This window comes from Henckelia pumila, chromosome 2 (assembly GCF_033568475.1).
Source record: "Henckelia pumila isolate YLH828 chromosome 2, ASM3356847v2, whole genome shotgun sequence".
Taxonomy (NCBI): domain Eukaryota; kingdom Viridiplantae; phylum Streptophyta; class Magnoliopsida; order Lamiales; family Gesneriaceae; genus Henckelia; species Henckelia pumila.
The window spans coordinates 102,125,184-102,145,454 of NC_133121.1; the positions used below are offsets into that span (position 1 = coordinate 102,125,184).

At 35.8% G+C, this 20,271-nt stretch overlaps 2 protein-coding genes across 3 annotated transcripts; both read right to left on the reverse strand.

The window, feature by feature from the left end:
* Nucleotides 1-284: 284 nt before the first annotated feature.
* Nucleotides 285-5,025, reverse strand: LOC140882013 (uncharacterized). The gene is made up of 8 exons (XM_073287723.1): nt 3,941-5,025; nt 2,897-3,285; nt 2,512-2,761; nt 2,243-2,408; nt 2,065-2,167; nt 1,703-1,819; nt 1,140-1,355; nt 285-877 (listed from the first exon to the last, which is right to left on the reverse strand). Exons 1-8 carry the CDS (start codon nt 4,167-4,169, stop codon nt 599-601), a joined length of 1,749 nt encoding a protein of 582 aa, XP_073143824.1. The 5' UTR covers nt 4,170-5,025; the 3' UTR covers nt 285-598.
* Nucleotides 5,026-9,258: 4,233 nt separating this feature from the next.
* On the reverse strand, nt 9,259-19,859 carry LOC140881138 (peroxisome biogenesis protein 12). Of its 2 annotated transcripts, none has more exons than XM_073286202.1 (10): nt 19,564-19,859; nt 19,168-19,273; nt 18,768-18,916; nt 17,799-18,048; nt 17,601-17,710; nt 11,761-11,835; nt 11,439-11,558; nt 11,161-11,247; nt 10,115-10,252; nt 9,259-9,707 (listed from the first exon to the last, which is right to left on the reverse strand). In XM_073286202.1, the coding sequence occupies exons 1-10, from the start codon at nt 19,669-19,671 to the stop codon at nt 9,636-9,638; spliced, it is 1,215 nt and encodes a 404-aa protein (XP_073142303.1). In that variant the 5' UTR covers nt 19,672-19,859; the 3' UTR covers nt 9,259-9,635. The 2 variants fall into 2 exon arrangements, with proteins under 2 accessions (XP_073142303.1, XP_073142304.1); XM_073286203.1 differs by having other exon boundaries at nt 9,260-9,707; nt 11,439-11,525.
* Between the last annotated feature and the right edge of the window lie 412 nt (nt 19,860-20,271).

The following is a 20,271-nucleotide window of genomic DNA, read 5'->3' on the forward strand; positions in this document are numbered from 1 at the left end:
TTTCTACCATCTATTTTATTATGTGGTTTTGCAAACTTCCTTTATGAAGAAAATCATATGACGGAAGTTTTTGTGATACTATTCAACTTGTCGCATGACGATCTAATTTAATATTGGTTGACATAAGTTTATCATTTTTATCACGAATATCTTACTACTCAGATGTAGTTTAGAATCTTTAGATCAAGAGGTAATTAATGCTATTCAACATGTTCTTTACTCATTTATTTCTTATTTAGTTAAAAAATCTATTTATTATTCAAAAAGATACATATCCATTCTTTTATTACAAGAACAAATTTTTTCACTAAACAAAAACAGGATACACAAATACTATAAGAGAGGCCTCAAAGGAACCCAAGATGCTGAAGTCAAGTCACACCTAAACAATCGTATCTGTACAAAATGCATCCGCCAACGCATCTATCATGGATAGTATAGTCGTGTGAGTGTCATATGTTTCACTTTGCTGGCCACAAGTTCTCTTATAAATCCGCCTTCGAACAAAGAGGGAACAAAGAGGGTGATATTGTTCCCGCATTGATTTGATTTTCGGGAAGTATCGTGATCACATATCATCCAATGGATTTTGATATCTCTACCAAAATCTATCCTTGTTTACACTCAAATAACCATACATGACTTTTCCTCCTGTATTCCTCATACCATCAATGAGAAAACACCACGTGGAGCCTAGCGCTCCGACGAAAAAATCAGCCTCCGTGGCCATCAGAAAGTTGACAAGTGGATAGTTCGTGCTCGTTTCCCTACCAAGACTCGCCTCATAAGTTGCCATCAAAATATTGCCAGTCTGTCGTGTGACATTCGTGTAGTAAAACTTCCAATGCGGGTAGGATTTCGATCCATTGATGACATCCTAATAGAAAGTTATGAGCATTTACTGTTGTCAGCTGACTTTCTAATATGCTACCTTTCTACAAGAAAACTACATGTGAAAACTGGTGGCAGAAGTCCGAAGATTTTATTTGCGCTTGGAGAGGATGGAACTAAATTTCAAAAAATTTATGAGCATCAAAATTTCATGAATTTTTTTTTAAAAAAAATTGCATCACAGTCCCCTCTCTGGCTCCACCACTGGTTTGTTTGAGAAATCAATACATTGTGCAGATTACACGAACCTGCATTTCAGTAGATAACCAGATGTTGTTGAGATGTGGGAAGCGTTTTCGGACTCGTTGGGCAAGGTGCATGTATTCTTCGAGTCCAACCACTTTCATTTCACATGCCTTATCTCCCATTCTGACGTGCATGCTTAATAATGGACGAGGAATCCATGGTTCATGATTCGACCATACGTATTTATCTATGTCATACGAGTTCTTATCTTCTGTATCCTGCAGAATGTTTAGAGACATGAATGTGTCTGGATGTTAGATTGCAGATAGTCGTCTGCTTCCCTCCTCAGGACACTGGTTAAAGGGGTAAGTACAAAATGCGGATTCGTGAAAAAGATTGGGAAAGAAAATGTAGTTGCGAAACTAGAAATTTGTAAAAGAACATGCACATCATTGACAACATTCCATTCAGTTTAAAAAAAGTTGCACTTTATCACAGATGGTCTTTTTACGAGCACGGTATATTTGTGAATTCATATCATCTGGACATGCAAAATGAAAAGAATAGAGGTTGATCTCGATCCTAAGGTGAAGCTTTATTTTCGGTGGAATGTGGAAATGCTTGCCTGTACATGAGATGCAAGAACCATTTTAGCTGCTTCCCATCCAAAGGCGTGATGCCGTGCAACATTCATTAAGTTGCACGTGTATTCAGACTGAAACCTCATCAGGTAGCGAACTGCCTGTAACATTTTGAAAATTTCAAGAATAGGCTGCAGCTGCAAATGCGTTGAGACAAGTCGAGCTAGAGCATTGTTCTACCCAAGCTCAACTAGGTTAAGAGTTAAGACTACTTGAACTTTGACTTGAGCATGATTGAGTTGCTTATTTCAAACTCAAACTCATGCATATTCGAATTTCTCATGCTCAAGCTTGATAATATCAATTTCAAGCATCTATCGAGTACCTGGAAAGAGATTCACTCTACCTGTGCTCTCCACCATCTCCGATCCATTTTACGATGATGTGTAATTAAGCTCCCATTTATCTCTGTTGTTGGCTGAATCATACTCCAAGGATTTCCCCACACCCTGAAAAGTAAATTTATAAGACAAATACAACGTTTTATTGGAAAGCAAATTAGTTTTGTGTGCAGATGTTTTTACCTTGGAATCCTTCCGGACCATATGTCTCTTGAGGTATAGTTGTCTTTCCCTGTTATAACCATCTTTTCCCATGCTACTTTATCTTGCTTTAGTTCAAATGCACGTCTCTTGCACTCTAGAGAAGTTTCTGGGAAGAAATAACAAGACCAACTAGAGCGCGACGAACCTACAAAGTACACAAATATATAATAGATCAAGAAAACAGACTACACCCAAACAAAGAAGCAGCATATTTCACGCGAAAGTGATCCAATATGTTATTAACCAACCTTTACAGCCATCATGATCAGCTCGATTATAATAATCAGTAACGAGAACCCTCTTTTCGTTGATGGCAATTGCTAGGAGACCACACATACCCGCAATTTGCGCACCGATGCCAAATCCAGGCAATCTCTCCCAATCAGCTACTAAAAACTTGATGTTAGGATCGCTGCAGTTTACTGGATGCTGGTGAAGCCATATGTCTTGTTGTACTTTTCTAGTTAGAGGATAGTTTTCTTCATCCGATCCCTCAATCTGGTAAAAAAATTTCTCACTCTTGATGAATTGTCGCGATAAACAAATTAATCACAGTAGGTTCATAAATTGCGAGATTATTCATAGACAAAAAAACATAAAAAAGATAATCTGTTTCAAGTAAAATTTGCATACCCATGGAGGATAAGCTCCTTGCGATATTGTTCGATCCCGGTTGTACATGAGCTGCTCATCATTTGACAATAGTGAAAGGTCATCTAATCGACCTTTCCAGATGGTCCATGGAGGGAGTTTTGTGTTCTCAAGTCTCCGATCAAGATGTTCGTTCGCTTGAACTTTGAACTTGCAATTCTCCAGGTGAGGAGCATTGGGCAGAACGTCGGATATTCGAACTCTCTGAGGGAACTTGTCTTCATTTTCTACTGATTCGTCGCTTATATTAAATACATCACTCCATGCTGAGTATAGCATAGAAACTCTTTCGTTATCTGTTTCGAGTTTAATACTTCCACTTGGATGCATAATTTTCTCCCTTTCTTTCGGTAATCCATCGCAGTTTCCGTCTGTCATGTAAAGAAATCAACAAAAAATTCTAACATTAATAACTTCAAAAGTGGGTTCCAGTATTTCTTGCCAAGGAAAAAAAGTGGGAGTTGGCTCCATTGAAAGGCTGTAAACGGTGGTATAAAGTTGATGTATCTGTTAATGTTAGGAATACTCCAACTCCTTACATACAATACACAATATAGTAATATACCACTTTTTCTTCTTTTTTTCCCCCACAACCTACAGGGACTCGAACCTTAAAAATCGCCTCGGAGCAAATTCCATAAGATCAAACACTGATATTTGGTTACAGAAAGTTTTCAAATTTCATGTTCGATTAACTAAAACGCCCGTCTTGACTTCACAAAATTCATCTTATATAGGTGAAATTATTTAAGTTTTAACTTTTTTATACGAGATTGGACTGTATATATACTAAGAACAATGGAACTGTGAATTCTAGATGAAATTAGATAACCTCGGATCAAATTTAAAAGTTAGTTGAAAATATGCAATCACTAACACCAACTAAACAGATATTGATAAAAACAAGAGATTGCAATTATACCAAGAACAATATTCAGAAAAATAAAACCAGAACATGGTAATGGAAACATATTCAACAAGTAATGAATAATGGGAATCAAGAAAATGGATATATAATGAACTTACTGATGACAATCGAGCTCGAATTCAAACTCGAAATTCCATTCGAAAACGAATTTCCCCACAATGCAAAAGCACCAAATGAAGTGAGAGCAGCCATAAACAACGAGGTTAAACAAATCCCACAAAGAAAACCAACTGCACAAATTTGGCAAGAAAATGAACTGCTCATTTGAATTGCTCTCTGTGAAACAACTCTCTCCAGAGACTTGTGATTCACATTCAATGGCTCCATCCCCTTTTCTTTGCCAAAAAAGACTATTCATCCAATTTCAAGAAAACAGAGACCTCAAAATGGAACAACCAGTAAAGGGATCATATGTGATGTATTCTCAACTAATCCTCAACTGCAATCACATGCAAATTTCTTTATTTAACTCCCCCCTTTTTTCAACAAAAAGTTCGAGATGAAAAGGGATTATCTTTGGGTATTTTTATACGTGTTTCATGAGTTCTACCTTTCTCCCAGCTGCGGGAAAGCATCAAAATGTCTCAGAAAAAAATAAGACATCCATTTTCAACTTCTTTCCTCAAGGGTGAAAACTTGGAATCAGAACTGAAAAAGTTTCAACAATATCCAATTTGAAATGGGTTTTCAGCAATTACCAAGAAAAGAAAGAAAGAAAGAAAAACATTATGTTGTGATAGAACAGGTGGATGAAGAAGAAAAGAAAGAAGCAACATATGGACATGCAAACAGACACATGCTCCCCACATATTTTAGTAAAAATCCAATATTAATACATTTACACATTTTTTTTAAAAAAAGGAAACAAAATATAATAATACAGCACCAGAAGATGAATGAAGATAACTGTATGTCCCAGGATATTATTAAAGTAGGCACCAGAAATGGCGTTTTCTGCCAAAAATCCAGCAGAAAAAAGAAAAGAAAAAAAAAAAAGAGAGAGCAGAAAATCCAAGAGCAAGGGACCTGTCACTTTACCAGAGAGGAATCTTTCACTTATAATAATATATAAATATAGGGTATATTGAAAATCTTAGAGGTGACATAAGGAGACTCTCTTTTCTTTTCTTGAAACATTCACTCATAGTCTTCAGTACTGCTTGTGCTCTGTTTCCTAGGGAATTTGCTTCTTTCTTTCACTCTTTTTTTCGATATTATATTATACATAAAGTTATTTTTTTTAAACATAATGACATAATAATAAAGACAATTTGTTCAAAAATCTCCAAATGCAAACATGTTTTGCTTTGGGGTTTTTAGTCATAAAATGTGGTACAAAACAATACAAGATGTGGTACAAAACCATATAAGATGTGATACAAATTAACAAAAATTGTGGTACAAAAAAATGGCTAGGGAATGCAGAGCAAAACATGTTTACATTGGAGATTTTTGAGTAATTTGCACTAATAATAATAAATAACAATACTTTTTTCTTTTTGTTATAGGAATAGGGAATAGCTTGATTTGAGGGAGGTTGTTTTTAGACGAAATCCATTCAGAAGCTAGCTGGCTCTATCAAAGTTGGTGGATGAATTGAAATGAAGAAGAACTATTCTTTTATAAAATAAATAAATAAATAAATAAAACAGAGAGAAAAATCAAATCTTTTGTTAATGTCTGGATAAGTTTACAGATTGTGAGATTGTTTAAGAAAACTGAGATTCTAAAATTTGGCAAGAGTTCTAAATTAGTGTTTTTTTATGATTGAGATAAAATGATGTTAGTTCAATTTTCATCTAACAAACAGATTTTGGAGGGAAAAAAATATTTTTTTTTTGGCAAGTCGGATAGTATAGTATCCAAATTCATCTTTTAAATTTCACAAACATTTCTTTAATACAAAGGTAGATTTCCATAATTTTACCTTTTAAATGTTGATGGCATTTATCCTCCGTAGTTGATTATCCACATCTTGCATTATGTATAAGGGAATAATATTTGTTTTTGGTTCGGATAGCAATTGAACTATATAATATTCGAATTATTGTTTGACTTAAAATATTTAAGTCGTATTCAACATATAAAGCTAATCAATTTATAATATTTTTTTTTGATCAAAAATCAATTTATAATATTGAGTGAGATGATTGCATCACTTTGTCTTTCCTTAAAAAAATGGCAACTAAAAACATAGATTATGTGAAAATGATCATTCGTTTTTAAGAAATGACTTAGAAGTTTCATTTATATGACATAAATTAAAATGTCTACGTTCGATAATACTTTTTATAAATTAGATTAGGTAGAAGACATGTCTCATAAAATAATAATCTAACAAGTATTTTTTTTTGGACATAGTAGACGTGCATGCAACTTATGATTTGCAACTTGTTTGTTTTTTTTTTCCCAAAAAAAAAAAAATCATTGAGATGGATTATTTTAGATTATCATCTTAACTTTTGGTGTCATGTAATGGAAATATATAATAAATTTTACACCATGAAGTATGAATTAAGATAAGTCCTTGTATATGGAGGAACAACATTGATTAAGTTAGCACGTGAAAGCATTTGTGTGGTCCTACCCGCTTTACACCTAAGTCTAGGGTTTGGCATATGTATTAATAACATATGTTATCTGTACTCACTTTTTTTTTTTTTTTTTGGTTGATAAAATGTTATATGTACTCACTTGTACAATATATAAAATGAATTTTGCTATATTTAGGTTATATATATATATATATTTGACAAAATTTAGGTTTTATATTTTTGAATATCAATCCGAAGATCTTGTTTGGTTAAGATGAGTTGCCAATCACCAACAAAAAATCTAGTTTTTTTGCGTGCATGTGAATCATGTGTATGGTCACACACCATAATTTCAAACTCATATCTATTAACTAAATTATTTCAAGGACTATAATTTAATCAATGTTTTTATAATCGAACCGGTGATTGAACCGGTCCATCTTAAAAAAACGGTCCAACCGGTTCGATCGTTTTAACCGGACGGTCGGATCAAAAAATCTTTTATATAATATAATATAATTAATAATATCTTTTAAATTTTAAAAATCTAAAAGATGTATATAAATAAACAAAAATATATTTATCATAGTTTAAAAAATAAATAACTATATAAATATATTCAAAATCTTAATTATAGATATATATACTATATTTTTAAAAATAAATTAATTAATTAAAAAAAATATAATAATAGAAAAATAATATTTTTAACAAAGTACAAATTTCAAATAATCATGTGTATATATATAATAAAATTTTAAATTAAAATTTTAAAATTTTTTTTAAAAAATATTTTAAAAATAAAAAAAAATTCGAAAATCGGTTCAACCGGTTTTCTGGCCGGTTCTTGGGACCGGTTCTTTACCGGATATTGGCCGGTTCGACCGGTTTTGACCGGTTCTTGACCGGTTCTGAGCGGTTGAACCGTTAAAATGGTTTTTAGGTGTATTTCGGAACGGACCAGTGACCGGTTCCCGATCGAACCGGCCGGTCCAATCCGGTTTTTAAAACACTGAACTTAATAGGATAAATTTTAAATTGTCATTTTTCAACTTATTTATTTTTCGTTTCTATAGAAAATTAGAAAGCAATCATTTATCCCACAAAATTTTTAAATAATTTTTAAAAAGTTATTGGAAAAAATGTATATAAATTGGCTCAAAGACAGACAGGGTTCCCCCGTTACGTTATTTTTAATTAATTAATTAATTAATTTAACGTGTCAGTTACTTCAATAATACCATTATTATTGTGTTTTTACCATCATTAAATTTTCTTGAAGTATAATTCAAGGCTCATTCGTAGTATAACTTTACGACCAGCGTTTAATGGAATGCAAATAATATGAACTGGAACAATAATAATACTACATTCATTTCATAATTTCTTTTTAATGAGTGTAACATCTCACATTTTATTTGTTTTTTTTAAATGTTAAAATACCAACCCTCGTTTCCTAATATCGATAATCTTGCCGATAAAATTGTGACTATATATATATATATATATATATATATATATAGGCTTTATAGAATTTTTTTTTAATTAAAAAAACAGATTTTGAAAATAAACAAAATAAAATTCAACTAATGAAAATAATAGAATTTGGGATGAAATGAAACTGGCGGCGCCTGTGTTGTAGCACCTCAATTTTTGTTTGGTGGTCCCTGAATGGTTGGCAAATTTATTTGTTTATTTTTTTTGAGGAAAAATAGTTGGCAGTTAAATGGTAACTAGTTGGATATCTTTAAGTTTATAAACTAAATAATTGTTGAAATAACTTTATAAATAAAAAATTTGTTTTGCTTTTGCATAAAATTTATGATATTTTCTAATGTCACACATAAGGGAGCGGATTGTCAAACTTGCTAAATATAATTATGAATGATTGGCAAATTTTATCTTTAATTTTTTTCTATAATATTAAGTTATAATTTATCTTTCTTACTTAGTATCATATCACTTCATCATTTTTTTTAATTACAAAAGAGTGATGGTTTACCTGTGATGTATTATCATCTAACATCGAACTCAAATTTTTTTCTTATCGAGAGACGTTTATTCAATGCCCAATGTGAAGCTAGGAATCCGTCCCCATGCTAAATTAGAAGATTAATGGGCCAATATATTCAACCTAGCATATGGATAATACCCCAATGATAGATCTAATGTCCTATAATTTGTCATGCCAACAATATATAATTAATTACGCTTATGTGTAAAAATACGAACCGTTGGATGCATGATTTGAACATTACCCATATGCTAGGATTTCGTCTACCTATAAAGTATCCTTTAGAATCCACTGTGATGGTGAATTGGTCAAATATGTCGAAAAATGATACTCCATCAGTCTCGATTATATAATCTTGGTTTTTTTCCACACAGATTAAGAAAAATTATTGAAAAAGTAAATTATCTACAAATTTTTCATTTTTTCTCTATTTAATTGTATTCAAAAAATAATTACACAATTTTCAAGGTGTAGTTAATAAAGATATATTAATAAAAAATATTACTAAATATAATTAAAGTTTATATATTTGGGACAAATTAAAAAAAATAGTCTATATAATTGAGACGGAGTGAGTATTTTGGAGCTTAGTTATTACATATGGATAATCAAAAGATAAAAACCACCAAATGGAAAAGGAGAGATTTGTGGCATTCAATTCTATTCAAAATTGCACGAAAAAAGAGAGAAATTCTATTCGAAACTGCACAAATATAATCCAGTAAAGATTAATATAATGACGCACGTGTTATCTCCTTGTGCAATTTATTTTATTATTAATTTGATTTATATTCAAATGAAAGTAACATAATAATTGTAAAAAGTAACAAAAGATATTTTAAATTAATTATATTTTATGAGAGTTTAATTGAAAAAATGACTGAAGGACTAAACTACTATTTGAACGGATAGAAATTTAAAAAAAATACAAAAATACCATACTACGACACCATGTTTGGCTCTCATATGGTACTTTTTTCTTTTTTTTTTTGGCGTGGTGGGGGGGTTTTGGGGAATTAAAAATTACAGGAACATCTTCAGCTTCAGATAAAATATGATTCTTTTTTGCACTCAAATTGCATACCTTGACAATATGTAGTATACACAGAAATTTCTCTGCATTTATGAAAAATTTTCTCCAGACCAAATCGTGTTGAGCTATGCTATGCTTCTTGGTGGATGATGGAAGAAATTCGATAACCCCCCCGCCCGCGTCTTCCAGTATTACATTGCCTTCCACAGTGTCTATACATCATGAAAAAGCCTTCTGATAAGGTCTACCGTAGCAGGCATCAATGTAACCGGACAACGCTTGTACTGCAACCACAGAAACAACAAATTTACCAAAGCAGCGGCACAAAATGCAGAAAACATACAAGACTACTAGTAGGAAAATAGGGCACTAGAAATGGTTATGAATAAGAAGGAGAGGAGCATTATAAATCAATCCTTTGAATGGGATATTTTTGTGAGAAAATTACATGTTTACTTTTGCATAAATGGACTGAAGCTAGCCTTTAGATGCAAAATAATATGTTTCTTGCGTTTAAATAATCCCAAAGCTGGTCATTTTCCGATCTATGGGCATGGTAAAGCTAACTATAATCCGAAGAAGATGTTGATTTTCAATCCAGATCGTGTTTATGCCATTTTCGGAACCAGAAAACACAGCTTTAAATTTTCACGCTAAAAAACACAAGGCCAAATTTAAAGGAGTCTCTCACCTGAGTGACATATTTGAATATGCAAGTATAGCAGAAAACAAATCCTGAAGCCGTCAATACTGATGGATTGATGCGCTTTTGTGAGCATAAAGGGCACAATGTCTTGTCTGTGGGAAGAGGGATTCCATCCTTTGCAACCTGTATGGCAATGAAATACAATGTGAAAAGCACGAAAAAGTTTGTTAGCATGACAAAGAACAGAAATTGTGCCATTTTATGATCCCGGGCTACAGAAAAGAGATTGACACACTTAATATATCATTTACAAATAAATTTCTAGAAACCGAATATACTCAGATTTGCAAAAAAAATGTAGGAATTAAGAAACAAGCAACCCAAATTGAATAGTCACACTTAAAACTATTTGATCTCCAACAAGACCGTCGGCGGTTAAAGGATAAAGTTCAATCATCGCATAAAAACTTCAGGGAGTAACATAAGAAAATGATTAACTACCTCTCAGGTTGGAAAGACTTATATTAAAAACTTCCAAAATTAAACATCTTTTCACTTGGTTAGCACTTAGCAATCTGAGATAAAGAGCCAGAATTGCTAACCCTGGTTCCTCGTGATATATATATTTTTAATATAAGGAGCCGGAATTGCTAACCGTGGCTCGTCGTGATGTTTTTTTAATCTACGGGACGAGGTTGTTAACCCTGGATCCTCGTGGTATATTTTTTAAATAAAGAACCGGGGTTAGCCAGCTCCTTGCAATATTTTATTTTACACAAGGAGTCGGCATTGCTAACTCCGTCTCCTCGTGATATTTTTTAAAATATAAGACGCTGTGATTGCTAACACTGACTGATAGTGATATTTTTTTAATACAAGGGAACAGGATTGCTAACCCCGACTTCTCGTGACATGTATATTTTTTAATATAAGAGGCCGGAGTCGCTACCCCCGACTCCTCATGATATACACTTTTTAAAAGAGGCCGCGGTTGCTAACCCCAGCTCCTCGTGATATTTTTGCCCCCCCTATGACAAATTATACATGAAAATTAAGCAAAATGAAATTTTAATTCAGAGAGAGCCACTGACCATCGGGGGAACAGGAGGTGGTGGTGGAGGATATACAGCTGGGGCTGACATTCTATCCTCAGCAGACTGATACCACCATTCCATCATCTACATCCAGGTAATAAATAAAGAAAGCATGTTTTTAGAATCCAAAAGAGAAACAAGTATAGGGGTGAGCCGGGGAGGTGATATAATTTGGCAAACAAATCATGAAGAATTCTAGCCTCTAAGAAGAATTATGTTAATGATGAAAACAAAGAGGATAAGAAAATTGCCATGAAAGGCAGAAAGATACTCACTTTAAAGAAAAATACTGATGCAATCAAACCAGTTTGGGCATAGTCCAGGACAGCATATATGCAGCTGAGCAATCCACCTTGTATTGCCTGATGTGTAAGTAAAACTGAATGAAAGAAAACCTAAATACAAAGCAAAAGTGAACTTTTCTTTTGTGGAAGCCTAAAATTTTTCATAATAGAACATAAGATATCTTCTATTTTATTAGTCAGACCTCAATGAAAATGTTCCGTATCGAGGGAAATCAAATAACTAGTGTATAACTCAACTAATATATGCACGTGCATATTTCCAAGCCAATAACACAACGAGGTTGACTCATACCTTTACCCAAGGGGGACCACGAAGTCTCTCCCGTTCACGACTTCTAATTTTGGAAATTTGGGACGATGTATCCATCTATCTTGACATAAGAAAAGGCTCAAATAATAAGACAATATATAAAATCACATCAAATTATCTCAGCTACGTCAAACAAACTTAGTAAATTGGCACATGACATACAATGAATTTCTTCCTTAGAGATTGCACACTGGATACTAAGGATGTAATGACACGGATTCAAGTATATTAGAGTGAAAATAAAGGTTAAGAAATTTAATTTACAAATTCATAAATGAAAAAATCAAGAATGATTAAGAATATGTGACGGCCTTGAAATTCAACTCATTAAGCACGAACCAGTAAAAGTAAAACACATGCTGACTGCTGACATAAAATAACAAAAAGAAAAGAGAACGGCAAACTTCAAAACTCCAAGTAGCATCACACAATCAAGCAAACCGTTGATTCAGGAATATTATGACAGTTGACCAAATTGGTTAGAATTAGTGTAGTAACCCAGATACCATTTTAAGATAATAATATGTTGAACATGATTTGTTAGCTGTATAATGTTTATTTTAAGAATTTCGATATGGTTGTATCATTACAGATTTAAGCCTGGATTATATTACTAAGCTGATATGTAATTTATGGTTAAGTTTTCGCACGTTTTTACTCTGTTAAGTATATTGCTGTATTAAGTTTAATGCATGCTATTAGTTGCCAGTTAGTAGGTGATTCCATGCAGGGTCACTACATTTTTGGTATCAGAGCATACTTAGATTTTGGGATTAGTACTTGGGATTGAGTTTAGTCTTGACTAATTCTTGCGCATTTGGGATTTTAATGTGCAATTCTTTTCAGGATATGGCTGACGAGAGTCATGGTAGTGTTGGCCAGGGAGGTGGTCATCATCATCGCCATCATGGTGATCAATATCGTCATCATGAGGGTAGACGTCGCTACTCTATTAATAAGTTCATGCAAGTAGGACCGAAACCCTTAGTGGGTTGGCGAGAATCCTGAACAAGCTAGAAGCTGGATGTCTAAACTTGAGAGCACATTCCGAGCTTTCGAGTGTACTGAGGAGCAGAAACTGGAAGTTCTAGAATTCGTTCTAGAGGATAGAGCACGTTTTTGGTGGGATGCCAAGGTTGCTCAGGCACGTACTGATAGAGGACAGGTGACTTGGGGGGATTTCTATCGGGAGTTTCAGAAATTGTATTTTCCTCCTGCTGTTCGCCAAGCACGATCTATGGAGTTGCTTACTTTGAGGCAAGGATCAATGACTATTGATCAGTATCAGCAGCGATTTCTTGATCTGCTACCTTTCAGTCCTCATATTAATGCGAGTGATGCGTCGAAATATGATATCTTTCTACAAGGCCTGAACCAAGATATCTACGCACAGGTTGTCGTCTGTGATGACCCGGTATCTTATGAGACTTTGGTGAACCGTTGCCGTCTTGTGGAGACCAGCAACAGGCGTGGACAGTTGATGATGCCAGCACAGCCTAGTGGATTTATTGAGCCTCGAGCTCAATCTGTTGTGCCATCTGTACCTACGTCTTCTTCTACTCCTACTACTTCGTCTGGTTCTCGTGGTTCACGAGGTACATTTCGCTTTGGGAAGAAGAAGAAGAAGGAGTTTTGTAGCCACTGTGGTGGGAAGCATCCTGCAGCTTCGTGTCGGAGAGCTACTGGGGCTTATTATATTTGTGGTCAGCAGGGACATCTACGGAGAGATTGTCCTCAGCGCATGGGTTCTGCTAATGGATCGGGATCCCAGGTTGGATCTCAGGCTTCTACTTTTCCACGTCAGCAGCCAGCACCACAGAGTTCTTCTGGTTTTCGTCCCCAGACTCAAGGGCAGGTGTTTGCTCTGTCTCAGGAGCAGGCTACTGAGGGAAGCGATCGCATGTTGGCAGGTAACTTCTTGTTATGTGGTATTCCTGCACTTGTATTAATTGATACTGGAGCATCGCATTCCTTTATTTCTAGTCGCTTCGTTAAGAGATATAGATTACCTTACGTATCATTAGATATGGATTTAGTTGTATCTACTCCGTTGGAGCAGGAGGTAGTAACTAAGCGTCTAGTGATGGGTTGCCTTCTGGAATTTGAGGGTAATGTGTTATCGGCTAATTTGATGATATTAGCGATGACAGATTTTGATTGTATTTTGGGAATAGATATGCTAACTTTGTATCACGCTACTGTGGATTGTTATCAGCGTCTGATACAGTTTCATTCGGTTGAGGGTGATAGCTGGTACTTTTATGGTGAGGGTGCGCGACCTCCGATGCCACTTGTTTCGGCTCTGAAGGCATGTCATGTCTTGGAGTCAGGTGGGGAGGGCTACCTCATTTATGCAGTTGATATGTCCATGAGTAGTACGGGTATTGATCAGCTACCGGTTGTCAGCGCGTTTCCTGACGTATTCCCTGATGAGATTCCTGGTTTTTCTCCGGTTCGAGAGGTTGAATTTGGTATTGATCTAGTACCAGGAACTACGCCTATATCCCGAGCACCTTATCGTCTGGCACCGTCAGAGATGAGGGAATTGAAACAGCAGTTGCAAGATCTGCTTGATAAGGGATATATTCGTCCGAGTGTTTCTCCGTGGGGAGCACCTGTTTTGTTTGTCAAGAAAAAGGATGGATCGATGCGATTATGTATTGATTACAGGCAGTTGAATCGTGTCACCATCAAGAATAAGTATCCTTTGCCGCGGATTGATGATCTGTTCGATCAACTACAGGGTACTTCTGTTTATTCGAAGATAGATCTGAGATCTGGATACCATCAGATGCGGGTACGAGACTCAGATATATCTACGACTGCTTTCAGGACCAAATACGGGCATTATGAATTTCTAGTGATGCCATTCGGTTTGACGAATGCACCGGCAGTCTTCATGAATCTGATGAATCAGATATTTCGAGAGTATCTGGATAGATTTGTCATCGTCTTCATTGATGATATTCTTGTCTATTCTCATGACAAGGATGAGCATGCACAACATCTAAGGATTGTTTTACAGACGTTACGAGAAAAGCAGCTGTATGCGAAATTGAGCAAGTGTGAATTCTGGCTTGATCGAGTAGTGTTTCTCGGTCATGTGATTTCTAATGAAGGAATATCTGTTGATCCTAGTAAGATAGAGGCAGTGCTGAACTGGTCTCGACCAACAACGGTTACTGTGATTCGTAGTTTCTTGGGTCTAGCGGGATATTACCGTCGGTTCATCGAGAATTTTTCACAGTTGGCCAGGCCTTTGACTCAGCTTACTCGGAAAGATGTTACCTTCATTTGGTCCTCGGATTGTGAGGAGTCGTTTCACGAGCTGCGTAGACGTCTTACTACTGCACCTGTGCTAGCTCTACCTTCTGGATCAGGAGGTTATGTTGTTTATACTGATGCCTCTGGTCAGGGGTTGGGATGTGTGTTGACACAACATGGACATGTTATTGCCTATGCTTCTCGACAGTTGAAGACGCATGAGAATAACTATCCAGTGCATGATCTCGAGTTAGCCGCCATTGTATTTGCGCTCAAGATTTGGAGACATTATCTTTATGGCGAGAAATTTGAAATATTTACGGATCACAAGAGTTTGAAGTATTTATTCACTCAGGCAGAGTTGAATATGCGACAGAGACGCTGGATGGATCTCCTGAAGGATTATGATTGTGAAATCAAATATCATCCAGGTTCTGCTAATCTTACTGCTTATGCCTTGAGTCGGCAGGTGAGACTGTCTGCACTTCAGACTAATGAAATATCTCATATGATTCAAGAGTACTGTTCATTGAGTTTTACGCTCAAGCACAAGAAAGGGAGGAATAGGATTCGTTTGTATACTATTCTATCTGAGCCAACATTGTATTCTCGGATTAGAGATGCTCAGATATCTGATGTTAAGACTAAGCGATTGACACGTCTAGCCAATGGAGTTAATACATCTGGATTCCATTTTCAGGCAGATGGTTTATTGTGCCTATTCAATAGAGTGGTTGTACCTAATGTTGCGGAGCTCAGGAATGATATTCTATCTCAAGCTCACAGGAGTCGATTATCAGTTCATCCTGGAAGTATGAAAATGTATAAGGACTTGCGAACTAGATTCTGGTGGAAGGGGATGAAGCGAAGTGTGTATCAATTTGTTTCGAGATGTTTGGTTTGTCAACAGGTCAAAGCTGAACATCGACGACCAGGTGGATTACTGCAGAATCTTGAGATTCCCGAATGGAAGTGGGAGCACGTGACTATGGATTTTGTTACCCACTTGCCTATGACTTCACGTCAGTGTGATGCTATCTGGGTTGTCGTTGACCGTTTGACAAAATCAGCACATTTCATTCCTTATAACCGGGAGTATTCTTATGATCGCATGACACGCTTATATATCCAGGAGATTGTGCGATTACATGGGATTCCAATGAGTATTGTCAGTGATAGAGATCCGCGATTTACTTCACGTTTTTGGGGTAGTTTTCAGCAAGCGTTGGGTACCACTCTGAGCTTGAGCACGGCGTATCATCCGGAGACTGATGGGCAGTCAGAGCGCACTATTCGTACGCTGGAGGATATGCTACGTTCTTCTGTCATGGATTTTGGCTTATCTTGGCAGGATCAGTTACCTTTGATTGAATTTGCCTACAATAACAGTTATCATCGTAGTATTGATATGACACCTTTTGAGGCATTGTATGGTCGACGGTGTCGTACTCCGTTATTCTGGGATGAAGTCGGGGAACGGCAAGTCGAGGGTCCTGAATTGGTGCAGCAGATTGTAGACAAGGTAGATTTGATCAAGCATAGGATCAAAGTTGCTCAAGATAGACAAGCCAGTTATGCGAATATTCGCCGTAGGCCACTTCAGTTTGAGCCTGGTGAATATGTTTTTCTGCGAGTATCACCTTTCAGGAAGGTGATGAGATTCGGTGTGAAAGGCAAGTTGTCTCCTCGTTACATTGGGCCTTTCCAGATACTGGAGAAGATCGGAGATGTTGCTTATCGTTTGGCTTTACCGCCATCTCTTTCCAGTATACACAATGTTTTTCATGTGTCGTTGCTTCGACAGTACATAGCTGATGAATCTCATGTGATTCAGTCTACTGATATTCAGCTAGAGCCAGATCTGTCTTTTGTTGAACGACCAATTTGTATCCTAGACAGGAAGGAGAAAGTTCTTCGGAACAAGACTATATCACTTGTGATGGTACAGTGGCAGCGCCGAGGCGTTGAAGAAGCAACTTGGGAAACTGAGAGTCGTATGCGAGCAGAATATCCTGAGTTGTTTGCTTTGTATTTTTGATTACCATGTAAGATGTAATTACCGTTATTGTAATAAGACATGGTTTGATGTTTCATATTGTTATCTTGATTTGTCTTTAGATGTTATTTCGCGGACGAAATATCTAAAGGTGGGGAGAATGTAGTAACCCAGATACCATTTTAAGATAATAATATGTTAAACATGATTTGTTAGTTGTATAATGTTTATTTTAAGAATTTCGATATGGTTGTATCATTACAGATTTAAGTCTGGATTATATTACTAAGCTGATATGTAATTTATGGTTAAGTTTTCGCACGTTTTTACTCTGTTAAGTATATTGCTGTATTAAGTTTAATGCATGCTATTAGTTGCCAGTTAGTAGGTGATTCCATGCAGGGTCACTACAATTAGATTAGGAACAAGTGGCACAGAACCATGATAGATGAAAATAAATATAGGTGCAAGCTACTTCAACAGACTTGGACATTACAGCGATGCTGGTATTGCTAATAGTGACTAAACCCAGAGAACTAATTCATATTTAGGGAATAAATACCAGCTCCTGCCCTGTGGCTCGACAAACATGAATGCCAAGTGCATGTAATCCCGGAGAGTAGAAACCAGTGGCATCCAAAAGATATAATAGCTGGTAAGCAAATGATAATCCTGAAGAACATAAGATTAGCACTTATCAGAAGGTTGATCAACAATAGATTCTGCAGAATGTAGAAAGATTGCACCCCTAATTATGGACCTTCAGTTCCAGCATGTAGCCAAGGATAGCAAGCACCCACAGTCTTCCGCAGCCTCGTGGTCCAACGAACTCTAGCAGAAGTTTCGGTATCTAAGTTGGCCCTTGACCCAAATAAATCATCGCCTCTACCAAGGTAGTCAGTATCACCAAACCTTTCATCACTATCCCCCCATAAACTTGCCTGAAGTGTAGCTTGCCTGTCCTTATCATAAACAGATTGCATTTTTGACTTCATATACGGTAATACAACCTGCAAAGTACAAGGTGAAGCATCCCTACTTATCAATTACTGGCATCCAAGACATTAGGAAAAAAGTTGACATAGAAAAATCCAAATAAGTATGGGAAGTTTCATTCTTCTCAATAATAAAACAAAATATTAAAGATAAATAATATGATGTTAAAGTCCTACTACAGCCCAGCCGACACATTCCAGTCAACTATCAAATTCAGGAAACTCCACTGTTTTCTCATAAACAGGTTGATACTGAAAATGGAAGAAGTTTGACGAGAGAGTCTCTATACATGAGTGTTAACATGGGCGATACTTGAATTTGCCCAAAAGATTAAAAGAGGGACTAAACAGGTAATAGTGTTTCAATTTTTAAGGTCTTTGGAAAAAAAAAAGATTTAATTTTAAGGCCAAAGATTAACTCTTCACATTTTATCGATTAAAACCTTAAAATTTTGTGACTTCACACAGGGGAATGCAGATTTAGGATGTTTCTCTCAAAGTTATGGATATTGCATACTATACATAGTTTAGAAATATGATGTTAGTATCAACTGACCATACATTAATCAGTAGAAGTTCACGGCGGAAGGATTGTGAATGGTCTAGTTTATTAAAAAATTGGATCCATTAGAAGAACCAACTATTTACTTGATCAGGATTGCAGTTTAGCTCAACCCATTAAAACAAATTGGTCCTTACACCTACACTGAATCCATGTTAAGAAAAGTATTCACCAGAAACACGACTGATAGAAGTTTTTGATGTTTCCGTAACCCAGTCTGACGAATTTCGGCACTGGAGTCTGCAAGTGCATTGCCCTTTCTAAGTTCAATCTCAACTCCTCTTCTCCGTAAGCCATACAAAGACTCTGAAAAAGAAGCATCTGGGGAACAAAAGACAACAAATCAATAAGAGCTGCCATCAGAAAAACTAAGTATGCAATTAAAAACTGATGGGCCACTCAAGGATAATTAATGTCCTCGCAATGGCAAAATCCAAATTATTATTCATTTGTGTAAGTTTTATGTTTTCAAGTTACAATTATAATATTCAATCTTTTCATGTCAATTCATTCAAACTAGAGTCAAAAAACGAAAACGAAGAAAAATGTAAAGATTAGGCAAGTATATTTACCTGTGGTCCGCAAACTGTGAGTTTCAAGAACCATCATAAGCAATGCGAAAAACTCATCTTCATAATCTAGTATTTTGTGGATGAATGGTCTTCTTAACGCGAATACCTGCAGTAAATGACAGTAAATTTCATATTTTTGGACGGTACGCCAATTTCCATAGGTCAGATAAATGAAGAGTGGAAAATTAAGTTAAAACATTTGAACACTTAGCAGAACAGAAACAAGAGTAGCACTGTACGACTAATCCTTACAGATTTTCACGGTAGTATCAGATTTTCCAACAAAAAAACTACTGCACGCAGCAGCTATAAACAATCCAATGAAGCCTAAAGGCAAGCCAAAAAAGTCTAAGTTCATAGAAAAATCGACAAATTGACAAGCATGAGTACACATACGCCAAGGGAGTAAGTGAGGGCGGCGCGTAAACTGGACGGAAGCTGCTGTGCTGCCGCCATCTCGAAAAACGTCGGACGTGTCCCTTGTCCGCCGACTTGAAACAACATCTCGATCTCCGCCGCAGCTCCGGCAGGAAGCTTCAGAATTCTCAGTGAAAAAACAAAACCACGAACGGTTAAAGCACAAGATTGTTTCGTACTCTTTGATGATCTTCTGCTTCTCTCTCGAACTGCGTTCCTCTCAACTTCTTCTCTTGCTCGTACATAGCTGCTCCATTTTTTGATTAATTTCAATTTAATCCTCGTATTATGACATTATACTCATTGTGCCCCTCATATGGTTTCAGCCTTCAGTTGCTAAATATAAAAAAGTATCTCATATATTTATATAAAAATTAAATATAAATATAAATATAAATATATATATATATATAGTAATTTTCAGTTGCCCAACAATTCCTGCCCACTTCGTCTCCGATCACTAAAATCCGATACCGGATTTTAGTTGTTTTTTTTTTAATTTTTCGTATCACTAAAACACGGTACCGGATTTTAGTTGTCGGGGACGAGTTGGACAACATTGATTGGGCAGCTGAAAATTTCTATATATGAGTAATTTTCTGCTGCCCAACCATTCCTGTCCACCTCGTCCGATCACTAAAATCCAATACCGGGTTTTAGTTATTTTTTTTTAATTTTTCGTATCAC